The sequence below is a fragment of the Harpegnathos saltator genome, unplaced genomic scaffold (assembly GCF_003227715.2).
Source record: "Harpegnathos saltator strain DR-91 unplaced genomic scaffold, Hsal_v8.6 scaffold38, whole genome shotgun sequence".
NCBI lineage: Eukaryota > Metazoa > Arthropoda > Insecta > Hymenoptera > Formicidae > Harpegnathos > Harpegnathos saltator.
The window spans coordinates 832,378-853,924 of record NW_020230183.1 but is presented as its reverse complement, the minus strand read 5'-3'; the positions used below and the strand labels follow the sequence as shown (position 1 = coordinate 853,924).

Genomic DNA, 21,547 nt, shown 5'->3' with positions numbered 1-21,547 from the left:
GATCGACGTGGGATTGGTTCCTCGAAGCTCCCCGCTGGCTAATTACTTGTCGATTGACGTCAGATGCGCGAGCTTTCGACGAGACGGTGGTGACTGATAAGAGCTCGAGCAGCTCGAGGAATTGAAGAGTCCCTGGAGCTTTTTAAATAAAAATATATTAATGAAATTGAATTAAATGGAGAATGCAACAGAGAGGAAGAGAAGACTCGTGGTAGATTTCTCGCTCCGGGAAATTGCGAGTTCGCAGCCTGGATTTCCTTCTCTCGAGCTCTTCACGCGAGATCAGGACACGCGTGAGCTTGACGAGGATCCGTGTTCGCGAGATGAAGGTGAAACGGTAAAGACAAGTAACGGGACGTTCGGCGAAGCGACAAATACCATTGGGATTCCGTATATAGCGCAAAATTGCAAAAGACATCTGAACGATATGTCAAAGAGATGACATCTTTCAGAAGTTCGCGCTGTCTGAGACAATCGTCCCGTGAAACCAATCGCTTGGGAATTCGTCGTAACTTGGTCTAAGAGAATAGAAATAAGACGATTAAATCTAGCGAAAGATATATTTAATCGTTTTACTGGGTTATTTCTTTACAATAGTCTGTCATATTGTAACACATAACTTGTTGGTGTAAACTATTGTGAGACGCTGCGCATGATGAGATAAAGATGAAGATAGGAGAGAGAGAGAGAGAGAGAGAGAGAGAGAGAGAGAGAGAGAGAGAGAAAGAGAGGGAGAGAAAAAGAAAGAGAGGAAAGAGAGACAGAGGCAATGCGAATGAGAGTCTCTACGGATGTTTCTCTCGATGCGAATGATTTCACTATTAATTATAAACACTTCTTAAATTGTTAACACGCGTACGGTGTGAGATCGTTTGTTGATCGATTCATGAGATACAGATTCGTAAGCAGACTTTCGTAATTGCCGACGATCTAAGTAGTAAGTAACGCCGTCTAATTGTTCCGGGATATCTCGAAAACATCGAATCCTTATTCGACATTAAAGAAGCATCGTCTTCGAATATCGTATATTACCGTGTCGTATATAATCGACTTTTTCGACCATGGCACACAGTAAAGATGTCGAGTACAATTCGGTAGAAATACACATTTTTTTGTCTTTTTCTTTTTCCGCCAACCATCGCACTGCGCAGACACGCGCAGACGACAGATTCGAAAGTGACGGTTCGTGCGGATAGTCGTTTCGCTCTCCATGCGTGTACACACATGCCCCGTGAGAGTACTCTCGGTATTGAAAAAAGCGGTGCATATTGACATAGAGTTTTGGCAAAGATGTAGTACATGTATATATGTATATATATATATATATGCATATCAAGAAAAGCGCTCGAAACAATATATCGATATCAAATACGATCATATCGCATCGTAATGTGTAAATGCATCACTCTCCCTGGCACAACAGCTTCATAATAACGAGGAGAAACGCAAACGAAAAACGTATGCGAGGGCATAACAAACAGTAAACTAGCTCTCAAAACGCTTCGAACAGATTTTCTTTCGATTCGGCAGTTCGGCGTCGGCATAATGAGATATGATCCAGCGAGAGAATTTGTTTGCGATTAAGATGTTATCTCACAAGTGAAGTTCTCTCTCACTGGGCCGTCGTCGTCGGCTGCGTCTCGCAGCGCATCGAGACGAAGAAAAATGTCCAAATCGTTGCGAGACCGAGTGCACGATACGTAACGTCGCGCGGGTAAATACGCGACGTCGACCATTAACGCAACGACCGAGAAGAGGAGAAACGATCGTTAAGTAACACGCAAACTCGTAATAAAATAACGTAAAGCGAGAAGCACGTCAACGTGAGATATCAATTTCTTGTTCGTAATAATGATAAACGACGAACGCGATGACGTAGAGCGAGTACATACTTCAACAAATGCCTCACAGGCCAATAAGTACAAGAGAAAAATCAGGAAAACGAGAAAGAGGCGCGAAACATCGCTTACAAAACAAGTCGCAGGCTGCTTCTATGCCGCTTCCGAATCCTAAGTGCAGCGCGATTGATCGCTAAAGTTAAATTACGTATCACGATATAACGTTAAATTAACGTACAATTCTTCATTGGGCGGAAATAGAGACGATGCTACGAATTCATCAAAGACGCACGTATACGCGCACGATATCGGAGAGAAACCTAGAAAGTGCTGATGCGCCACTGATACGAGCTGCAGCATCGTCATCTAGAGAGATTAGATCCTGTCTCAGAATCGACAGACATTAACAGCACGTAGGTTGGTGTGTACGTGAGCAACAGGTGAACGGCATCCTCTCGGTCGAGCGCTCGCAACTGTTGCACCAGCGAACCGACGGTGCACTCCGCACCCGCGCAATTCAGCAATCTGCGAGAACAGAGGCAAAGAGTGAGAAATCGCAGCTTACGCGCAAGTATATCTCGAGAGAGCAACGTTGCTTCTCACCTCAACGTCGGGCTGTCCACCGTACTGTCCAATTGGGCGACACGATCGCCCAAGCCGAGTCTCACGGCAAGCAGACACCAGTCTCTGCCGTGATGATCAGGCGGGTCCAGCATCTGCGCCAGTCGTCTCTGCACGGCGGGCTTTATGTACTTGACCGGTTGCTTCGGGCCTGGCACGCAATTCTCCATCAACGGCAGCCCACAGCCTACTATCTCCCACACCGTCTCCTGGCGATCGTTCAAAGGGTTCTTGAGGGTCGCCTCCTCGAGGCCTTTGTCGATTAAAGCCGATATAACGGTGGCAGGCGCCCAAGAATGAATCATCTGGAAGCGAGCGCGATAAAATAGACATGTGAACGAGACACGAGTTCTGTCGTGTGTCGATTTTGCACGACGTAGAAATACAACGTTTTTTTGCATTTTGCAGCTTCACTTCACCTCATCATATTCCCGAAGCTGGCTGGGACTCAGCCAATGCCTCTCGAGCAGCATCCCGGGCGCGACCAATTCGATAGTGGTGTCCATCGCGTCCACGATCACGCTGAAAAGAGCGAAGCACTGAGCACTGGAGCCGCGCGGCCCGCGGACCTGGATCTCCACGCAGCTGTGCTCCTCCTCCTCGAAGGTGATTATGCTTTCACACGGTCCGACGCAGAGCTTCGATCCTCGCCACCACTGGTACAGGTCCGAGTTGGACGGGTCCCAAGTCTGCGTGATCTTTCTCAGTTGCGCCTACGCGTGCGATTCCAAGTAGGTATTTTAATTTCTCCCTTCTACGTCACGCTGATTTATTATTAAGAGCATCGATTACCTGTAAATGCGTAAATATCGCAGTCAAGTGGTACAAAGGCGCTTCCTCCGGACAAAGGCGCAAGCCAGCGTGAGGTAACGCATTGGAGCACGGTTTCCACGGCTCCCACAGGCCGGGCAGACGCTCCACCAAGTTTAAACACGGAATCTCGTACTCCACCTCGTCGTCGTCCACCTCACACTGAAACGACAAACAGCCACGCTCGCGTGGTGGTGAACAATGATTGACCGACCCGGCCGGACTTCGCAGAACGTACCGGAACGCACAGATTGACCGCTTGCAAGGCTTGAAGCGCTTGAGTGGCGGGGCAAGGGCACCGCGCCTGGAAATCCTCCAACGTGTAAACACCGGTTGTTCGACCACCTAGTCGTCCTCTTTGATCGGGGCTGAGCTGCCAATTCAGCACGTCCTGCCAAAACCACTCGGGACTGAGCACTATCAGGTTACCGGGCAGTAAAATGCACTCTCCCAAATTCTGTAATTCAGTTTAACGGACTTTTCTTGGAGAGAAGAGAGCGAACAAGCAGCGTTAATCGTATCGGGTTTGTATCGGGGATACATTACGAACCTGTAACTGTAGTCCGAGATGCCTGCAGTGCTCCAGGCAAACCAAGGGATTAATCTTTCGCACTTCGTTGAGAAACTCCTCCTGAGTGAGCATCAACGGTGGCACTTCCAACGATTGTACATACGTCCTCCATACCTCGGCGAGACCAGTCCACACTAAGGCGCTCTATAATACGCGATTACATCCATAGTAACAGAATGGTGCGCTATTAAGTTATCACATTGATGCAGAAAATATATACAAGAGATAGAGAAAGAAAGAGAGATAGAGTCTTTCTTTTTTTTATACTTTCTTTAAATCTGATAATATATATATAATATGTATATATATATATATATATATATATATTGTGCATGTATGTATATATGGGAGAAAGCATTAGTGCAACTATTGAACCAAAGTACAGTTTCGTTATACACATCACTCTTATTAAAGGAATTGAGAGAAGTATTTCGACCTGTTTATCAAGATTCGCCAGGGGCACGTACGTAGCCGCAGCACGCGGCGCGTCACGTCGGAGAATACTTTCTGCAACTTCCGGTCCATCCTACATCATGCATTGCATGCATTAAGGCTGATGTTAATAAACATTAATGGCCAAATAATCAGCAACTAAAACATATGTTCTTAATAATTCGGTTCGGTGTGATTATACATATATGTATATATGATGTGTGTGTGTATATATATATATATATATATAATATATATATATATATATATATATACACGCATATACACACACACATATATGTACATGACATGATATCGGACATGTTCGTTGAAAAGGTGTGCTCAATCAAACATTGCAAATGATCGAATGTCGCAAGAGAGTCATGAGACATACAAAGATACTCTCGATGCTTTCATAGTTCTTTGTACATATATCAAATCAACCATGCATCATGGATGACTAGAGGAAAGTCGTATAAATGAGTAGAGAGATCGTCGCATTGTCTCCGGCGCGGCGGTCGGAAGTCAATGTTCGGATTCCACAGCGTGTAGGCGCTGCAAGATCCGAAATCGATGAATGAATTATACAGATAACAGCGTAATGAGGTATAGTTCATCATTGACCAGAACCGTTTCGCCGGCAGATGCGAGAATACGCACATTTATTTATCGCATGCTGTACAAATTAGTGTACCTCCTGCAGAAATATGGTTATTTACACGAGAAAAGTGCCGTTAATTATCCGCCCGTATCGGCAGATCGTGTGTTGAACGGTTCTGCTCACACATATTTAGTATCAAGCATACTGATATCATGCATTTACTGGTTATATCTTGGAGTGGATTAAAGACATATGTAATATCCGATGGTGAGAATATAATCTTAAGATTAGAAGAGATTACAGATTCCCGTCGGAGAAAGAGAGAGATTCGATCGCGAATCCGGATAGATCGTGCGAATCAAATGTTGAAGTCTGTCCGGTTGGAAGATCGAGCGACGAGAAAGCAGCATCTCTTCTAATATTATAGATACAGCGTAATAAATATTCGTATTTGTACAGAGAATATAATCGCTTCACCTCGAGAAATTCCATCCTCGCGTTATTTAAGTAAGATCTGAGGAGTTTGAGGCCAGGACTAGAGGGATTAGTCGCATCCAGTGCTACCATATGAGGCTCCTCCCCGAGAATCGACGTAAAGTCTTTCAGAAATGGCAAGAGCGGTGCAAGTAGATTGCCACCGTTCGAATTTGGGGCTAAAGGTTCCGGCGCATAAGTGCCGACTAAAATTACTTTTACGTCGCTGCATTTGCCGCCAAATCCTTCAATGAGAGAAGCATTTTCAACAAATTAGAGATTCGCTTGTCGCGTATCTCCGGTGAATAAACAAATTGACGTACATGGTAAGTTACGAGACACACACACGTACACACAGAAGAAACATATAGGATACATTCTTGGCCGATGCCTTACCGACATTACTCGGATTGATACGATCCAGGATAAACTGCAGCCAGAATTTGATCTGCTGGAGTTGAACGGTGAGCGGCTCTCTCAGACTGACTGTGATGAGGTGCACTGCTGGCTGCTGGAATGTGAGCACGTAGTGGTAAGACGCCAGGAATTCCTCGCGTCCGCACAACTCCCAGAAAACGCATTCACCACCTGCTCAATCACGCATATCCGTGTAATTACCGTCGAGACATTCCTATTTCGTACGTACTTAAATATCTCGAAATATTGTATTAAGTATAATATATATAAAATAAAACATAAAAAATAAATTATATATATATATATATATTATTTTTTACTTAATATAATATTTGATAATATTAATATTATATATATATATATATATGCCGCAAATATATTATTACATAATATATTACATTACCGCGGATTTACCCACTAATTAAACTAAATAATTACACTGCTCACCTACATTACCACGACTCCACTCTACCCCCTGTGTACCTTCATATTCGCTGTCGCTGTACTCGAAACTAAGAGAACCGTGTTTACTCGTTACGTCCAACTCGATACTTGGTTCTCTCTGAGAAGAAAAGAAAAGGAAATGAATATGAAACACACGTCGATTATTTTGATTACTTATGTGAACAGCCTCTTCATATTTCACGCATTGCATAACGCACCTTCGCGTTGCAATTCTGACTCCTTGACCTTCGGAAAAAGCCGAAACTGAATATTCCAGACTTTAAAGAACTGATTAACGACGATTTCCCGGAAGCGCAGTGCCCGAGCAGTCGTATGTGCAGCCGGTCTATCGGTCTGTGCGTCGGCTGCAGCTGACGAATATAATTTTCGCGCTGATTCGGCTGAAAGTAGATTAAACCATCGGTCGATGTTTCGTAGGCGTTTCTTCCAACACAGCAAGACAGTGATACCGTATCGTAGACAACGAGAAAGAGGGGAAGTAAGGAGACTTACGTTTCGCAACTTATCTAATAAGTTGGCGATATCCGGATATCCATACTTGATCGCAGTAACATCCGCTCTGATTCCACGATTCGTTTTATCGACATCGCAACCAGCAAGGCACAAGTGTCTGACCAGATTAATATGTCCATATCGGGCGGCCACGTGTAGCGCCGTGAGACCTTGTTTGTTCGGCCTGTCCAGATCGATTCCGCTTTCTATCAGCAGAGTCGTCATTCCTTCGTCGCCAGTTTCACAAGCAATGTGCAAAAGAGTGTCTTCTTTCTGAAGGATAACGTGTTATAATTTTATGCGATATATGTACACGTGTGTACACATATTCTCGATATATACATCGGCAAAATAAGTAAAAAATGTCTCACAGAGTCTTTCACATTTAACGGAGCACCCTGCAACAATAACTGAGAGACAGCCTCAACACAGCCTCGCTTCACAGCACTGATCATCGCTCCACTGAGACCCTGAGGAGCTTCAGATTCCTGTGCACAAAACAAAACAAGACATTGAAATCGGGAACGGCACGTCGGTAACGAGTCGTTACTGAATTTCTTCGGCATTACGAAGTGACGTTCATTGTCAGTTCGCGATGTGTAACAGAACACATGCGCTATAAAACTAAAAGAAAATATCGCCTCAATATCTCTGGTAACCAAGGTACGCGTGTATAATAAAAGAAAAATATATATACTGCTGACTTATATAGTAATATGTATATTATATATAAAAAATAATTTTTTTCGTATATATAACGACGTATATATACGACATAACTGTACAATACGTAATAACGTCAGAACGGGGCGGGAGTTATTTAAAAGAAAATGCACAGAGTCAATACAGGGTATTCGAAACGAACAAATGTATAATAAACCGCAACGTGTGTGTGCATGTGTGTGTGTGTATGTGTGGGTGTGTGTATATACGCGCGTATAAATGTATGCATATGCTGCGTATGCGTGCGAGTGTTATTGATTAACACAAATCGTCGTTTTCAGGAACACACCGTGAGAATCCAAGGATGCTTAAGGCACGATTCAGCATTTCCTCTCTCTCTGAAATGAAAAGAATGATTCTTTTCTCGTCGATTCTCGCAAACTATAACAGAGACTCGATGAATAAAAACTGCTGGCTTTTTCATCAACTTACTTTGGATCCTTGATCAACAAGGACCGTATGAAGTCTTTGGCAATCTCGGACACGTTATTGAAGTATTCATTGTCGAATTGGTATTGGCATGCAGCGACGTTCGCATAAGTCTCTTGCTTGTCCTCGCCCAAGAAAGGTGAGGCACCGCTCAGGAGAATGTACGTCAATACACCGACTGCCCAGAGGTCGGTGCCCAGACTGAGCGGCTCGTAATTTACGATCTCCGGCGCCACGAACTCCGGTGTGCCGAATAACGCTCTATGTTCAGAGCCGGGTACCAGTCGGTGCGATAGACCCAAGTCTGCGAAGTAGTGTATGTTATATAACTAAAAATGTTGGTAGGACGGAGGTTTTAGCATTACCTATCAGCTTGATGCTAGGCATCGGCGGTGGCGTTGATAGTAAGATATTTTCAGGCTTAATATCCAGATGAGCAACTTGATGGGAGTGTAAGTGACTAAGTGCCATTAAAACTTGGCGCACCTTGGGGAAAAAAACATCAGATAGAAATTACTTGGCATGTTTAATCGGCTCGCGAGTGCGTTCACATACCACATGCGCGGCCTCTGCTTCACCAGACGGAGTCCAATGGAACAGTTCACCACCAGAAATCAATTCCAGGAGCAACACCACTGTCGTTCCTGTGTCTATTACCTTGTATAAAGAAACAATGTTGGGATGCCTCAGCCGAGCTAAGAGACCAGCTTCTCTTGCTGGAAGAACAAAGTTATTCTATTAGATATAGTACCCTGGAAACTAAACTATTTTTTAAATAATATAATACAATGTGAAAAAAATTATGATATATTACCAATATCTGCAGCAGCTACACCTCTCGCAACTCGCCTCTTTCTCATAATTTTTGCAGCATACAGTGAGCCAGTTTTTACTTCCTTACATTTTCGTACAATAGCAAATTGACCCCTGATTCAACCAATGTATAAACATGTCTTGTTATTTAAGAAATATTGTAAAGAAGCAGTTAGATATATGAATACGCACTTGCCAATCTCTTCAAGCAGCTGATAGTTTTTTTCAATCGGTTCATGATGGACCTCCATTAAAGTATCCCACACAAAATCTGAGAAAAAAACATAAAAACATCATATTTTTCTAATCAAAACTTGAAAACTAATCAATATATATTACAAAAATTTAATTATACATGAAAGTACAGCATTCCATTACATACCACATCATCTTGAATTTTAAATATCTATATAAACCATACTTTTAAAAATAAATATTAAGATATATATGTGTCTGTGTATATGTGTGTGTGTGTGTGTGTGGTGTGTGTGTATCTGTGTGTGTGTGTGTGTGTGTATACAAAATACTAATTTATAATGTTCCACATCTCTATTTAAACAATAATAACATTTACCTGCAAGAATATATATTTATGTCTAAATCACTCATTGAAATTAAAAAAAAATTCTAGTTAGAGTCCTTAAAATTAGAGCAAATGAAATGACATGAAGATGACATCCTGTCAAAATTAATTTATAATAATGAGAATATAAATTTCGAACGGGAGAGAAAATGGAGATAATTGTTAGACGGGCAACCCAGCAAGTAATTCTCGCAACTCGCGACAATTAAGCTCGATAATTCCTGATATTATCTCCTTAATGTGAAGGGTTGTTGAATCGGTCATTTGTGACAAAATTCGACGCGACGTTTCCGAGATGTACAGAAGGTGTAGAAGGTAAACCGATTTCTATTACCGTTCAGTGTTTCCAGCTGGCGAGATGTGCCCGGCATCATCTCCCGGTCGTGCTCATCGTTCGATCTATCCGAACAGTTTTGAGTCTTGCGAAGAGCCGTTACGAAAATTATGTGGCATCCGACGGCCTTCACCCATGCCGGCCGCCCCACACACACAATCGATATGCTTGTATCGCGCGGAACGCCATCTTACACTACGCACTACAGGTTTGTTCTGTTCAGCCGAACTTCCTGCACTATGCAAGAGATGTGCATCAAAGCATTTCTTTTAACGAAAATGACGTCAAGAGCTGCTATTCTTTTTCGAAGTGCAGCCATTTATGCGATATGCAAGAGTTCATCGTGATTCTTTGTACGTTACTGCGTTCTCCATACTCTTGAATAAACGCAAGGGCTAATAGCACCTATAAAATTTTAATTTCATATTTGTGAAGACAACTTATTTTTAATTTGATATCGAAGAAATAATAATCTCGAATATAAACAAAGATACAAGGATAATAAATATATATACATATGAAATAAGAATTTTTTTCTCAGTCAAAAGAAATGAAACACGATTCAATAAGTTGTAATTTCAAAACAAATAATGATAACGAAATAATTAAGAAGCATTTTCCAATTCCAAGTTTCTAATTTCATAATATATTTAAAAACATGAAGTTTGCTTTTTACAACACGACATGAAAAGCAATCAAGATCCAAATACGAAAAAAACGTTCGATATAATTCGTTAAGCTATACAGCATAAATAAAACATATACAAATAAAATTTATATTGCTTGAAAACATGAATATTTCTCCTAAATTTACGTGTGTCTGGATTGCAATGAAATATATTTTCACCAAGTTATATAATGTTGAAGCAAAAATGATTTTTCGGTTTCGATCGTTCACAAAGCATGAAAGAATCAAACTTCCTTAAAGAAAGAATATGACATTCCTTGAGAAATTAATAGAAAATTTAAAGTTTATTATATATTATGCATTATTTATATTTTTAATAAAATTAACTCTATGTTATAAGAACTGAGCGTAACCACCGACGAGATACTATAGAGACTGTTGGTCTAAAGCCCGGTCCAGAATAGGTCGCAAACATCCAGTTGCGAGTTGCGAAGAATGGCAACTATATTAGGTATAAAGTATTATTTTCGGTCGTAAGACAGTTGCGGTTGCTAAAAGAGTGTTGCCCAACTTTTAACTTCTTGGCGACGACAACTGGCAATCGCAACTGTCTCTAACAACCGAAAAGAGCACTTCGTAACTAGTAGTTGCCATCCTTCGCAACTCATAAGCGCAACTGGATGTTTGCAACCTATTCCGGACCGGGCTTTACGGCATTTAGCGTACCAGCAGGAACCTGAAAACGGCCAACACGACGTTTTCGGCGACACCACCGACGAGATACCATAAAGACTGTAGGCTTTACGGGATTTAGCGTACTAGAGAAATTGTGTTGTGCACTAGCGCCCTCTTGGGAATATCGTGGCTAAAATATAAAATATAGCACGAAATAAGCACGGATGGTAACAGATATGGAATAATGGAAAAAGGTATCGGAAGATGTCAAAGACTATTAATACAGAAAATTGGCCGAATATGTATGTGTGTATGTCTCTTAGGATTGCAAAACGTGAGAAAATTTAGAATAATTTTTATTTTAAATATATATACACGTTGGCATTCCTTAAGTTAATAATTCGAAGTTGAAATAATACTAGAATTGCAATCCGAAACACATATCGGGTGTTTCAGACCACCCGAATTACCCGATTTTTTCGTTAACGCGACATTTTAGAGAAAAATGTTTCAGATAAGAGTTGTAGAGCTTCAAAGGATCTATTTACTGACGCTATGAATTTGATCTTGGGATAACCTTGAAAAGTCCAGTCAAGATCAACATAAAAATCTTAAATGGATACCCCAATTTTTTATTACATCATCTTTTTCTAGTAATTAATTTGACCAACTTTTGTCTGAAACACTTTTTTATTTACCTAATATTTTTTGAGATATTTAAGGAAAACTTGATAACTTTTTCAATATTTAATTCACGATACTATTTGTCACGCTAACTATTTGTCAAAGGAAAAAGTGGTACTAGACTTTTTTGCTCTGTTTAGGCTCAGGTATATATTTTTACAATAGCGCCCTGACTTTTGTTAACTTGCTGATTTTTGCAAATTTCAAAAGGGCAATATAGTGAATGTAGCATAGACTTCCACCACATGCAGATTTTACCACCGAGACCTGAAAGTGGTTGTAGCTTCGTAGTTCCCCTCTCAAAATGGATGCAGATGGCGCTTTTTCCCAGTGCGGAAAGTCCAAAAAGAGCAGATCAAGGAAGATTGCCGTTTTCAGGCACTCTCACTCTTTAACCGCACGTGGATATATGCATATTTATGTGGACCATGTATTTCTAAGTTCTCAGTATTCTAACCATATTAAAGTTGTAACAAAAAGTTTTAGCAGTGCTATAGTCTTGAATACTTTCGAGGAGAGCCGACAGCACGGTGGCAATAGTTATCGAAACGTAGAAACGTAGAAAAGAAAGTAATAGGAAGTAAATCATTGTTTACCGAACATTTTAGAATTATGATCAGTACATGTGACATGTGGCCAAGCGCAAAAAGTGACATAAAATCAACAGAGTTTAATACTGCAGCCTGGAGTTCTATGGGAGTTCCTTCTGTTATTATAAAAGCTTTGGCAGATCAGAATTTTTATACCCCTACTATCATACAAGCTAAAACACTACCAGCTGCCTTATTGGGCTATCGAGATATACTAGGTGCAGCTGAAACAGGCAGTGGCAAGACTTTGGCTTTTGGCATTCCGATAATAAAAGGTATCTTGGAATTAAAGAGCCAAAAGGCAAAAACAATAGCAGATGAAAAGTCTACAGAAACTAGTGAAAATGAAGAACGGACTTGTCATGAAGTAGAAACTGAAGGTGATACAAGATTTTCTTGGAAAGAATTGATTCTTTTCACTTCTCGTGGAATCGAGCTAATGCACTGTATTTCAATGTGTTACAGATAATACAGATAATTCCACAAACTCTGATTCAGAGGATGAGAACTTATCAGAATATGAAAATTGTATTAATGTTATAGAATTAGATAATTGCCAGAATATTCCGAGCAAACCTTTGTATGCATTAATTCTAGCACCCACACGTGAGTTGGTAGTTCAAATAAAACAGCATCTTACTCAGGCAGTAAAATATACAGACATTAAGGTGAGAACAATTTTGGTTGAATAATTATATTATTATACATATAATATATACAAATATAATAATATTGCTATGATAATATCATATCATAATGATATAGATAGCTGCTGTATTTGGTGGTCTGGCAGCAGTGAAGCAAGAGAGGCTACTTAATCAGGGCCCTGAAATTGTTATTGCCACACCTGGTAGATTATGGGAATTAATTCAACAAGGCAATCCTCATTTGAGCCAAGTGGATTCTATTCGGTAATTATTAATTTAATGAAGAATATATCTTATTTACTTATTTGGGTAATCACACAACTTTAGGTTTCTGGCCATTGATGAGACGGACAGAATGTTAGAAAAAGGTCACTTCCAAGAACTGCATGATATCTTACAAAAGATAAATGTGGATCCAATAAAACTTAAGAAACGACAAACATTCGTTTTCTCTGCTACATTGACTATGGTGCATGATCTGCCAGATTACCTTGAGAAAAAGAAGAAGCGGCACTTCAAAAGTAAAATATGCAAACTCACACCTGGTCAGAAACTGCAGAAAATTATACATTTGCTACAAATAAAAAACCCTAAGGTCGTCGACCTCACAAAAGAGTCAGGTAGGAGTCATGACTGTATATTTTGAATATGAACTTGTTGCTTGTTACAAGGGTATTACCTATTAATCGAACTTAAATTATCAGGTACGGCCGATAGTTTGACAGAATGTCGAATGACGTGCACAATCGACCACAAAGATTACTATCTGTATTACTTTTTGAAAAGGCATAATGGAAGAACATTGGTATTTTGCAACAGCATTGGTTGTGTGAAAAGATTAGCCACTCTCTTTGGTATACTTGAATGCAGACCCTTACCTCTGCACGCCAATATGCAACAACGACAACGCTTAAAGAATCTTGAAAGGTTGGAAAAAATGTTTTGTATCGTATTTCTCGTACGTGTAAAATTTATACATTCCATAATAATGGCAATTACAGGTTTCAAGCTGATGAAAATGGCCTGTTGATAGCCACGGACGTGGCCGCGAGAGGCTTAGATATACCCAACATTGAACATGTAATACATTACCAAGTCCCTAGAACATCAGAAGTAAATATTTTTAATACATATTTTACCATATGCTATAGAAAATATGTACTTATATGAAATTAATTTATTAACTATTTTACAGAGTTACGTGCATAGGAGCGGTAGAACAGCAAGAGCTCAGAAAGAAGGCATAACTGTACTGATGATGGAACCTTCAGAGAAGGAAAATTACAGCAAGTTGTGCAAAACTCTAGGACGCAGTATGTTGTCCTCTTATTAATTTCTTTTTAGGTAATCACAGTTACATATTAACCATATATGCTTGTTTTTAGCGGAAGATTTGCCCACATTTCCTGTAGTAGACAGGCTGCTGATCGCTATAAAAGAAAGGGTCAACATTGCTCGGGAGATCGATAAGTTGGAATTAAAATGTCGTCGGGAAAATAACCAAAAAAGTTGGATGCGGAAAGCAATGGAGGACATGGATATGATCGTAGACGATGACATCGACATCGAGTAGGGATAATCGTCTTGACTTTTCTTGATATCGTTGGAGCACATATTATGTCTTCTTTTTATTTCAGCGAGTCATCAATCGAATTGGAAGAAGCTGCTGCACTGAAACGACAATTAAAAGCGAAGAGACGTCAACTGCAATCTCTATTGACGAAAGTGGTGTTTCCGAAAGGATTTTCTGGAAAATACTACGATGATAATTTAAGTACAAATATATACCCTGATACAGAAAAGGCCGTTGAAGTGATGAAAAAAATTATTGATGTTCCTGATAAAAAATATAATGAAAGACCTCTAAAGGCCGTGGCTGTCAACGAAAGGCCTCGAAAGAGGCAACGTTCACAAAATCCAAAAAAATCGAAAAAATTTAAAAAAATATAATATTTTTGAGAATATTTATTTATGAAAATTAATTATTTCATCCAGATCGGATCTTGTCCCCCCTCCTCCTCCCCTAGATATTCTGTTAAAAATACTTCTAATGTATTTCATTATGTTATATTTTTGCGCATTGATATATTAATAAGAAGGATCACTTCCAAAAACTAACGCAATCTTTCCGAGAGCCAACATTTTGACGGAATGTCAAATAGCATGCACGATTCGCCATAAAGGGAATTATCATCTTTATTATTTTTTTGAAAAGGCTCAGCAAAAGAATATTGATAACAGGATCGGCTGTGTGAAAAGATTAGCCACTCTCTTCAACATACTCAAGCGCAATCCTTTACCTCTGCACGCTATTGCGCAGCAACGGCGACACTTAAAGAATCTCCAAACTGACGGAAGAAAGTGATAGAATCTTCAAATAACAAAATAGTACCGTGCCTTGAATAAAAGAAAACCACTCGCAAACATTGAAAAAATCGAAGAAGCTTAAAAAAGTCTAGAGCAAATGTATTTTAGTACAACACAGACGAGGGGCCAATGTCTTGCATCTTTTTACATTGCCAGTTTATCATTTATTTAATTTTCACCTGCGGCAAGGTTCGCCAGAGAAATCAGACAAAAATCATTTCGACGCGCGAGTTACGCTTTACATTCTTAATTAATTTGAGCGATTCGTCATACTAATCGAACGTACGTTCTAATATACGTTCGCGTTTCCTTATCGCAGTAATGTTAGTACGTTAACGTATGGCAGAGATATGTACAGAGAATTTCTGTATTTCTCTACAAAAGGCAGTTGTACATGTCTCCTTGACGTGTCCTTACGTATTAAAGTACACTTCGTGACAGCAGGATATATTGGAAAGTCGATCGAAGAACACAGCCCGTTTGTCTACTCGTTAGGATACTACTTCACTTGTCGCTGCTTCGAGCTCGACACTTGAAACTACCTCGTCCACGTGCGACCGCGCTCACGACGGGACGCAAGCGTCACATACGCATTCTACTCGCACTCGAACTTGCTTCAGAACACGGTATTGTAAATCACTTCGTCCTCCGTGCTGATGATAGAGTCGATCTGTTCGCTCGTCACCATCGAGTTCACGTATCTCTCGTTGCCGAGCATCGGACCGCGCGCTCCCATAGGCGTATCGTTACCCTGCACGACGATCCTGATACGCGCCATCACATGGCTGCCCGGACATTTTTGCACCTGGTTGCTCGCCGTCGTGTCGCAGATCTCGGCGTAGATCTCCTCGGGCTTGTTACTCCTGACCAGCTTCGGCAGGGACGGCAACGGTGTCAAGCTGTCCCTCACCCGGGAATAATTGGGCTGCAGCTCGACGCACGCTGGGATCTCCAGCACGCTGGTCGAGACCGATCTCTGTACGGGTTGTTTGGCGGCGCTCTGACGGTGCGCCTGATGAGAGGTAGTTTCCGGCTCCAGACTGGAGTAACGCTCCTGCGATCTCATGGCGATCTCCGGCCTCACCGCGAACGTGAACGAGGCCGACTTCTTCGCGGGGTTGCGATTCCGGTTGCCTTGGGCAAGCTTGGAGATCCTCTCGAGGATGCCGCCGTTGCCGGTGCTCTGCTTCGCTTGGTTCCGTTCCTTCGTGGCGGTGCTCTTCCTCAGGTGCTCCAACCCGTCCTTCAAGCTCTGCAGTATCGGCTTGGTCTCCGGCTTCGGCTTGATTTTCTTCAGATGCATCTCCCTCAGGCTGTCGCCGGTCGCCGCCGGGTGTAGCTTCACGGGCGCCACTCGCGGTTCCGTTGCGCGGTCCCCGACCGCTCGACTACGGCAAGAGAACCAGTTCAGCATGGAGCACAGATTCCCCATCGCGCGACATTAACGTCCTTCCGTATAATGAGACGACGTTGCCCCGTTACATGGGGCGATACACGTCGAATTTTATGGGATACGAAATCGAACGGAATTCGTACAATGAATAAATAATAGCGTATAAGAAAAGGCCAATTAAAATAGTTTACTCGCCATGCATATTCATCGAGAGAATTCGCGTGGATATAAACGTCGAGCTGCGTCTTCGACCAGCTCCGAATTCCGATTTTAATGACGAGCGAACTTTGTTTCAAATCCGGCCGACGAAGAGCTTACCTGCAGGCCGCCAGTAACCGCTGCATCTTCGGGGAAGCGAGCAGTCTCGCCTCGGAGGGGTAACCCAGTCGTGCCCTTCGAACCCTCGGCGCTCCGTTTCCGCACACGACTAACTCGAGCATCTCCGGATTATGCACCGGTCTCTCCGGGACGATACATCCCAGGACTATCGGGCCGCGCGTCGACGTCTCCAACTGCATCAGACCGCCGTACTCTTTTGGCAAGGGCACAGGCAGCGGTCCTGCTATCAGCCGCACCTGAAGAGACGAAAAGCGGCTTGAGCGACGATAGAACTGAAGTTCAATCACTTGGAATTCGACAAAATTATACTAAAATTGAACGAAATAGAACAAGGAAATTAAACAATGGAATTATAACAATGAATTAAACGAAGCAAGATTCCTCGGGAAAGTCCACTCACTCTGAGAGGCAGCTGCCGCTTGGCGAGATGATGAACCTTGTAGAGCATCGCGTCGCCGCCGGTGTCGACGTTACCGTTCTGACAGATCGCGTAGAACTCGCCCCTGGTCGACAGCGAGGCGAACACCTCCCGTCCATGAAGATCGATGCATTGCGCATATTGGTCCTTTTCGGGACAGCCGCCGGAGATGCCGAAGGAGACCGAGCTGCACCGCCTGGTGTCCTGGAAGACCGCCACGAGTCGAAGAATCTCGCCAGCGCGGATCGTCGTCTTCGTATAGTGGGCTCGCAGGTTCCCGTTCTCTGGAAGACACGATTGACGTATACACGTGCGGAATGCAAGCCGCAACAATGTCGTCCGTCGGGTAGGAAGGACGATCGCGATAATCGCGATCCGTTTCTTTGATTACGTTGCGCCGGGTCCCGTTAACAACGTCGAATCGAAGGAAACGCCAACCCAACGTGATCATAATCGATCTCAACAGTCGTGTCCTGGGGGCATCCTTAACGGTACGGACGGTGTTAAAAAGCGCGGTAGAAGTCCTTCTTCCTTCCCAGATCATGTCCGACACGAGACTCGCGCGCGATGTATATCTAACATCAGGGTCAAAGGCTTACACGTATCCCTCTCTCCTTCCTCCCCCGCCGCTGCCGTTACTCGCGTTTTTGCCGATATTCCCGTTTTAACGAAGTCTCGGTTTTATCGCGCGGTACTTAACATTCCCCTAACGAGTGTCATCCGTCCGTTATTAGCCGCTTTACGATCCCTCGACCTGCGCCCGTTGTCCGGCAGAAAAATGGCCCCGACTTCGCCGCGATCTTTATAGCCTCCCCGGCTATGTTCCGAGGCAATAAGCAATACAACGGACATTTCTTTTGCGCGTGTGTAATTTTTTACATAAATATATATCACTAGTATCAAACGTCTCTCTCTCTCTCTCTCTCTCTCTCTCTCCCCCCTCTCTCCCCCCCTCTCTCTCTCTCTCTCTCTCTATCTTTCAACGAGACATATTTCAGCCCCCTTTACTTTTCCTCTTCGTATACACAATTTTATTTACTTATTTCGCGTTTACGCATATACATATCTCTTTCTATTTGTTTCAACTAAAGCGATAATACGTGAAAAGGAAAGAAAGCGAGTTTTCTCGTGAAAAACATGTCGTTCCTGATATCCTCAAGCTCGCATTTCTGTTTTTACGCGAAGCAAGTGAGGAAGGAGGAGCAAAAGATATGGAGCGAGGGAGAGAGAAAAGAGGAGAGTATGATCGCTTTCTACGTCGCCTACCGATATCCTTATGTATCTGGGTCAAGAACGCTGCACCGCTTGACATTTCGCGAGAGCGCGATCGCGATCGCAATCACACCACGCGCGCCCGGGACTTTCCAGTGCCTCATCCGACCGAACTTACCCATTTTCGAGTGCGTCAGGGTATAGGCGCGCAAAGGAGTCGCCAGCAGAAACGCGGGCACCCCGGTCTTCACCAGAGAGTCCATCCTGCGGTAAACGCGCGCGCTGCCCGTCGTATTGCTACCAGATATCACAGAAAACCATCCTGAAAAGAAGAAAGGCACGTGAAATGTCAATGCGAAGACACACCATGTCGACGAAGTTACGCAGGGATCATTCGTTCGATCCCAATTTGACCGCAGTAAACACGAACGAACGTTGATCGTTGAAGGACCCCTCTCTCTCTCTCTCTCTCTCTCTCTCTCTCTCTCTCTCTCTCTCTCTCTCTCTCTCTCTCTCTCTCTCTCTCTCTTCACAGATTGCCCATGTCAATAAATCAATAATTGTCGTGACTGATTCGTACAAATAATAAATTCTTTGAAACAAGGCCATTCTAAGATCTCGCAAGGAACGGTAGTTTTATTTCCTTAACGGTGCTTTTAAGAACCAATTCTCGAAAGATACAGCCAAAAGTTATGTAAAAATTTACGTGTCATCATTAGGATTTGTTTTAATTCGCACGAGAAACGGTAAACCGGTAATTGCAGCGACAGACGTAGAGAAGAAGGGTCCGCAGTTCGTCTCCTCTTCAACAAGAAGGCCCAAGGCTGAAGTTTTGTTGATCGCGGCGAGAACGATTAGGACCGGTTAGAGTCGAAGAGTCGGCGGCAAGGAGCGGCCCGGTGGTCCCAGACGGACGGGTTAAAAAGCGTATCTATCTGGAAGGAAGGAAACGCGCTTCTGCGGTTCCCGCCAGCTCGTAAAAAGCTCGTCAAATATTGCGAGCGGGCGATCCGAAGCTGCGCGGAAGCCGCGCCGGGGAGACACAGTAGCCGGTCGGCCGATCGAAGGTCGGCTGCTTCTTTTGTGCCTGTCGCTAATTGATTTAAGAATGCCGCCCGGAATGCACGTACGACGTCGTGTCGCAAATCCAGCTCTTGAGGACCGCAACGCGAATCGCCGCGCCGTCGCTCATCATTCGGCAGGTACGTCAAGGATGACTCTCCACGAAGATGGCTTCGTTTTCGCTTTCGGCTTCCTGGACGCTTCCTGGCAGTCCGCTTTCCGCGGGATCTTTCGGAAGGAAAATATATACCGGACCATGATGAGTTAAATTTGACACGCCAAGTGGATGAAATTTTTGGAAGAGCATAAGAACAGAGAGAAAAACTATCGATGACACGACACGTCGAGAAATTCAACTTGATGGCATTCCCACGTGAAGTCAACGTGTTGATACATCTTTCGCGAGCGATCTTGTAAGATTTCGGTACGATGAGATGTTCTTTCTCGGGGAGAATATTTCACTCTCTCTCTCTCTCTCTTTCGCGTGCACAACGTCTTTGTTATTTTCGCACATTTTACTTTTTATTTCTTCCGGCCGACAAAGGAGCATTCCAGAAGACAAAAGAGCATTCGCGAGAGGATCCACTCGCGAGTCGGTCGGTGAACAAGCGCGAGTCCCTATGACGGGAAAAGAGGTTTCCCTTGGGAAAGTTTTTCCGTTTCCAGCTTACGCGCGCATTAATTCCGCTCGAGGTTAATTGATGGAATAATCAGGAGGCCGTCGGCGGCAACGGCGACGGCAACTACGACGACGTCGTCGGCGGTTCTTTAGCCTCTTTTTTATTCTAGATCAACGACCTGGAAACCCGCGGCAATTAGACGAATGATATCGGCTCTCTCGATGCGATCCCGAGAACGCCCCAGGAAGGAAGCTAATGGAGTTTTCTCGAACGTCCCTCGATACTACAACGATAATAAGAAGCGACGGGGCGGAGGGGCAGGCGGGAGCGTGTACTCCGGAAAAGAAAAGTTGCAGAGGCGAATTGCAGTGCGGTTGCAGTTGCAGTTGCACAAGAGAGGTGAGCGCGCGCGCGGCGACGGCCTTCCCTCACTTTCCATTTCCACGCGCGCATCCGACGCTCGGTCCCGGGTAACGCGCGACCGCGAGAGAGCGAGCGAACGCGCCTGTCTCGTAATTATAGAGATCGCCGCATCCGCTGGAAAGAAAAGGAACGAGGAGGGAAAAGGGAAAAAGCGTCGTCGCGCGGAAAAGTCGAGGCATTCGCGGGGCGCAGCAATGCGCCAACGCGGTTTCCCGACGCGGCGGCCGCCTCCCGCCCGCATTGTCTCGCGTAATTGCGGCGCTTATCGATCGGCGTAATGAAGCACGCGTCTCCTCCCCTCGGATGTTCCGACAGAATTCTCCATTTCCCCCATTTCCCGAAGCCAAGTGAGCGTTTCTGAGAACGCGTCGCGTCGTGCGAGGGTACACGCTGGGACGTGAGTCCCTGATTTTCGCGTGATTGAGTGATCACGTGGTAATCAATGGTCTCCTCTCATCAGAGTTGGACAGACGATCGATCCTCTGGGCCGGCGACGACGTGTCGCGTGTCGTGGAATCCCGCTAACGGGACCGCGCGTTTTCAAAGAGCGCGCGGCTGCTCTCTCGCGGGTCTTAATAGGGTTCGTTAACTCTCCTCTGCGCCAGCTGCACGTATCGCCGGGTAAACGCGGGACATTACACGCGAGAGCGATAGCTTCTCTCGGGAGCGGCGCGATCTTCTCCGCGCATGAATCAACGAGCTAAATGTTCCTGAAAGAGTCCGTCTCATCCTGCCGTTTTTAACGCGCATCACCGCCGTACGCACGTGTTTACGGTCCACGATCAGCGTGCCGCCGGTCTCTAGATGTATGTGCGCGCGTGTGTGTGTGTGTTTTTTAAGCGCGTGTATGTGCACGCGCGCAACATCATAAATGCTAGCCCGTTAC

General features: G+C 43.7%; 3 protein-coding genes across 5 annotated transcripts in view; 1 reads left to right on the top strand and 2 right to left on the bottom strand.

Moving 5' to 3' along the window:
* Positions 1–541: 541 nt before the first annotated feature.
* Positions 542–11,017, bottom strand: LOC105186235 (death-associated protein kinase 1). Of its 3 annotated transcripts, XM_011146294.3 has the most exons (21): positions 10,958–11,017; positions 9,604–10,008; positions 8,879–8,957; positions 8,688–8,800; positions 8,429–8,589; positions 8,239–8,359; positions 7,877–8,177; positions 7,734–7,782; positions 7,093–7,209; positions 6,722–6,994; positions 6,427–6,609; positions 6,212–6,326; positions 5,744–5,935; positions 5,351–5,592; positions 4,277–4,366; positions 3,820–3,984; positions 3,508–3,726; positions 3,252–3,431; positions 2,879–3,172; positions 2,442–2,764; positions 542–2,363 (listed from the first exon to the last, which is right to left on the bottom strand). In XM_011146294.3, exons 2-21 carry the CDS (start codon positions 9,641–9,643, stop codon positions 2,201–2,203), a joined length of 3,420 nt encoding a protein of 1,139 aa, XP_011144596.1. In that variant the 5' UTR covers positions 9,644–10,008; positions 10,958–11,017; the 3' UTR covers positions 542–2,200. The 3 variants fall into 3 exon arrangements, with proteins under 3 accessions (XP_011144596.1, XP_011144597.1, XP_025156410.1); XM_011146295.3 differs by lacking the exon at positions 4,277–4,366; XM_025300625.1 differs by lacking the exons at positions 8,879–8,957; positions 9,604–10,008; positions 10,958–11,017 and having other exon boundaries at positions 8,429–8,608.
* A 955-nt stretch (positions 11,018–11,972) lies between these two features.
* LOC105186236 (ATP-dependent RNA helicase DDX24) lies at positions 11,973–14,777 on the top strand. Its single transcript, XM_011146296.3, has 9 exons — positions 11,973–12,560; positions 12,646–12,848; positions 12,946–13,091; positions 13,155–13,447; positions 13,532–13,754; positions 13,829–13,940; positions 14,023–14,140; positions 14,213–14,396; positions 14,465–14,777. Exons 1-9 carry the CDS (start codon positions 12,203–12,205, stop codon positions 14,775–14,777), a joined length of 1,950 nt encoding a protein of 649 aa, XP_011144598.1. The 5' UTR covers positions 11,973–12,202.
* A 256-nt stretch (positions 14,778–15,033) lies between these two features.
* The window catches only part of LOC105186237 (uncharacterized), a 16,995-nt gene continuing 10,481 nt past the window's right edge, over positions 15,034–21,547 (bottom strand). The window contains exons 2-5 of the mRNA XM_025300650.1: positions 18,735–18,878; positions 17,327–17,628; positions 16,906–17,162; positions 15,034–16,582 (exon numbers count right to left, since the gene is read on the bottom strand). Coding sequence (XP_025156435.1) covers positions 15,811–16,582; positions 16,906–17,162; positions 17,327–17,628; positions 18,735–18,878 — 1,475 coding nt within the window. The 3' untranslated portion in view covers positions 15,034–15,810. The remainder of the gene's footprint in view (positions 16,583–16,905; positions 17,163–17,326; positions 17,629–18,734; positions 18,879–21,547) is intronic.

Coding starts and splice junctions, on each gene's coding strand:
- LOC105186235 (XM_011146294.3), bottom strand. CDS start 9,643: ATGATGCCGGGCACATCTCGCCAGCTGGAAACACTGAACG. Junction 6,610..6,721: donor TATTAGATAAGTTGCGAAAC/GTAAGTCTCCTT, acceptor ATCTACTTTCAG/CCGAATCAGCGCGAAAATTA. Junction 6,327..6,426: donor GTCAGAATTGCAACGCGAAG/GTGCGTTATGCA, acceptor TTTTCTTCTCAG/AGAGAACCAAGTATCGAGTT.
- LOC105186236 (XM_011146296.3), top strand. CDS start 12,203: ATGATCAGTACATGTGACATGTGGCCAAGCGCAAAAAGTGACATAAAA. Junction 12,561..12,645: donor TCATGAAGTAGAAACTGAAG/GTGATACAAGAT, acceptor AATGTGTTACAG/ATAATACAGATAATTCCACA. Junction 13,092..13,154: donor AGCCAAGTGGATTCTATTCG/GTAATTATTAAT, acceptor ACACAACTTTAG/GTTTCTGGCCATTGATGAGA.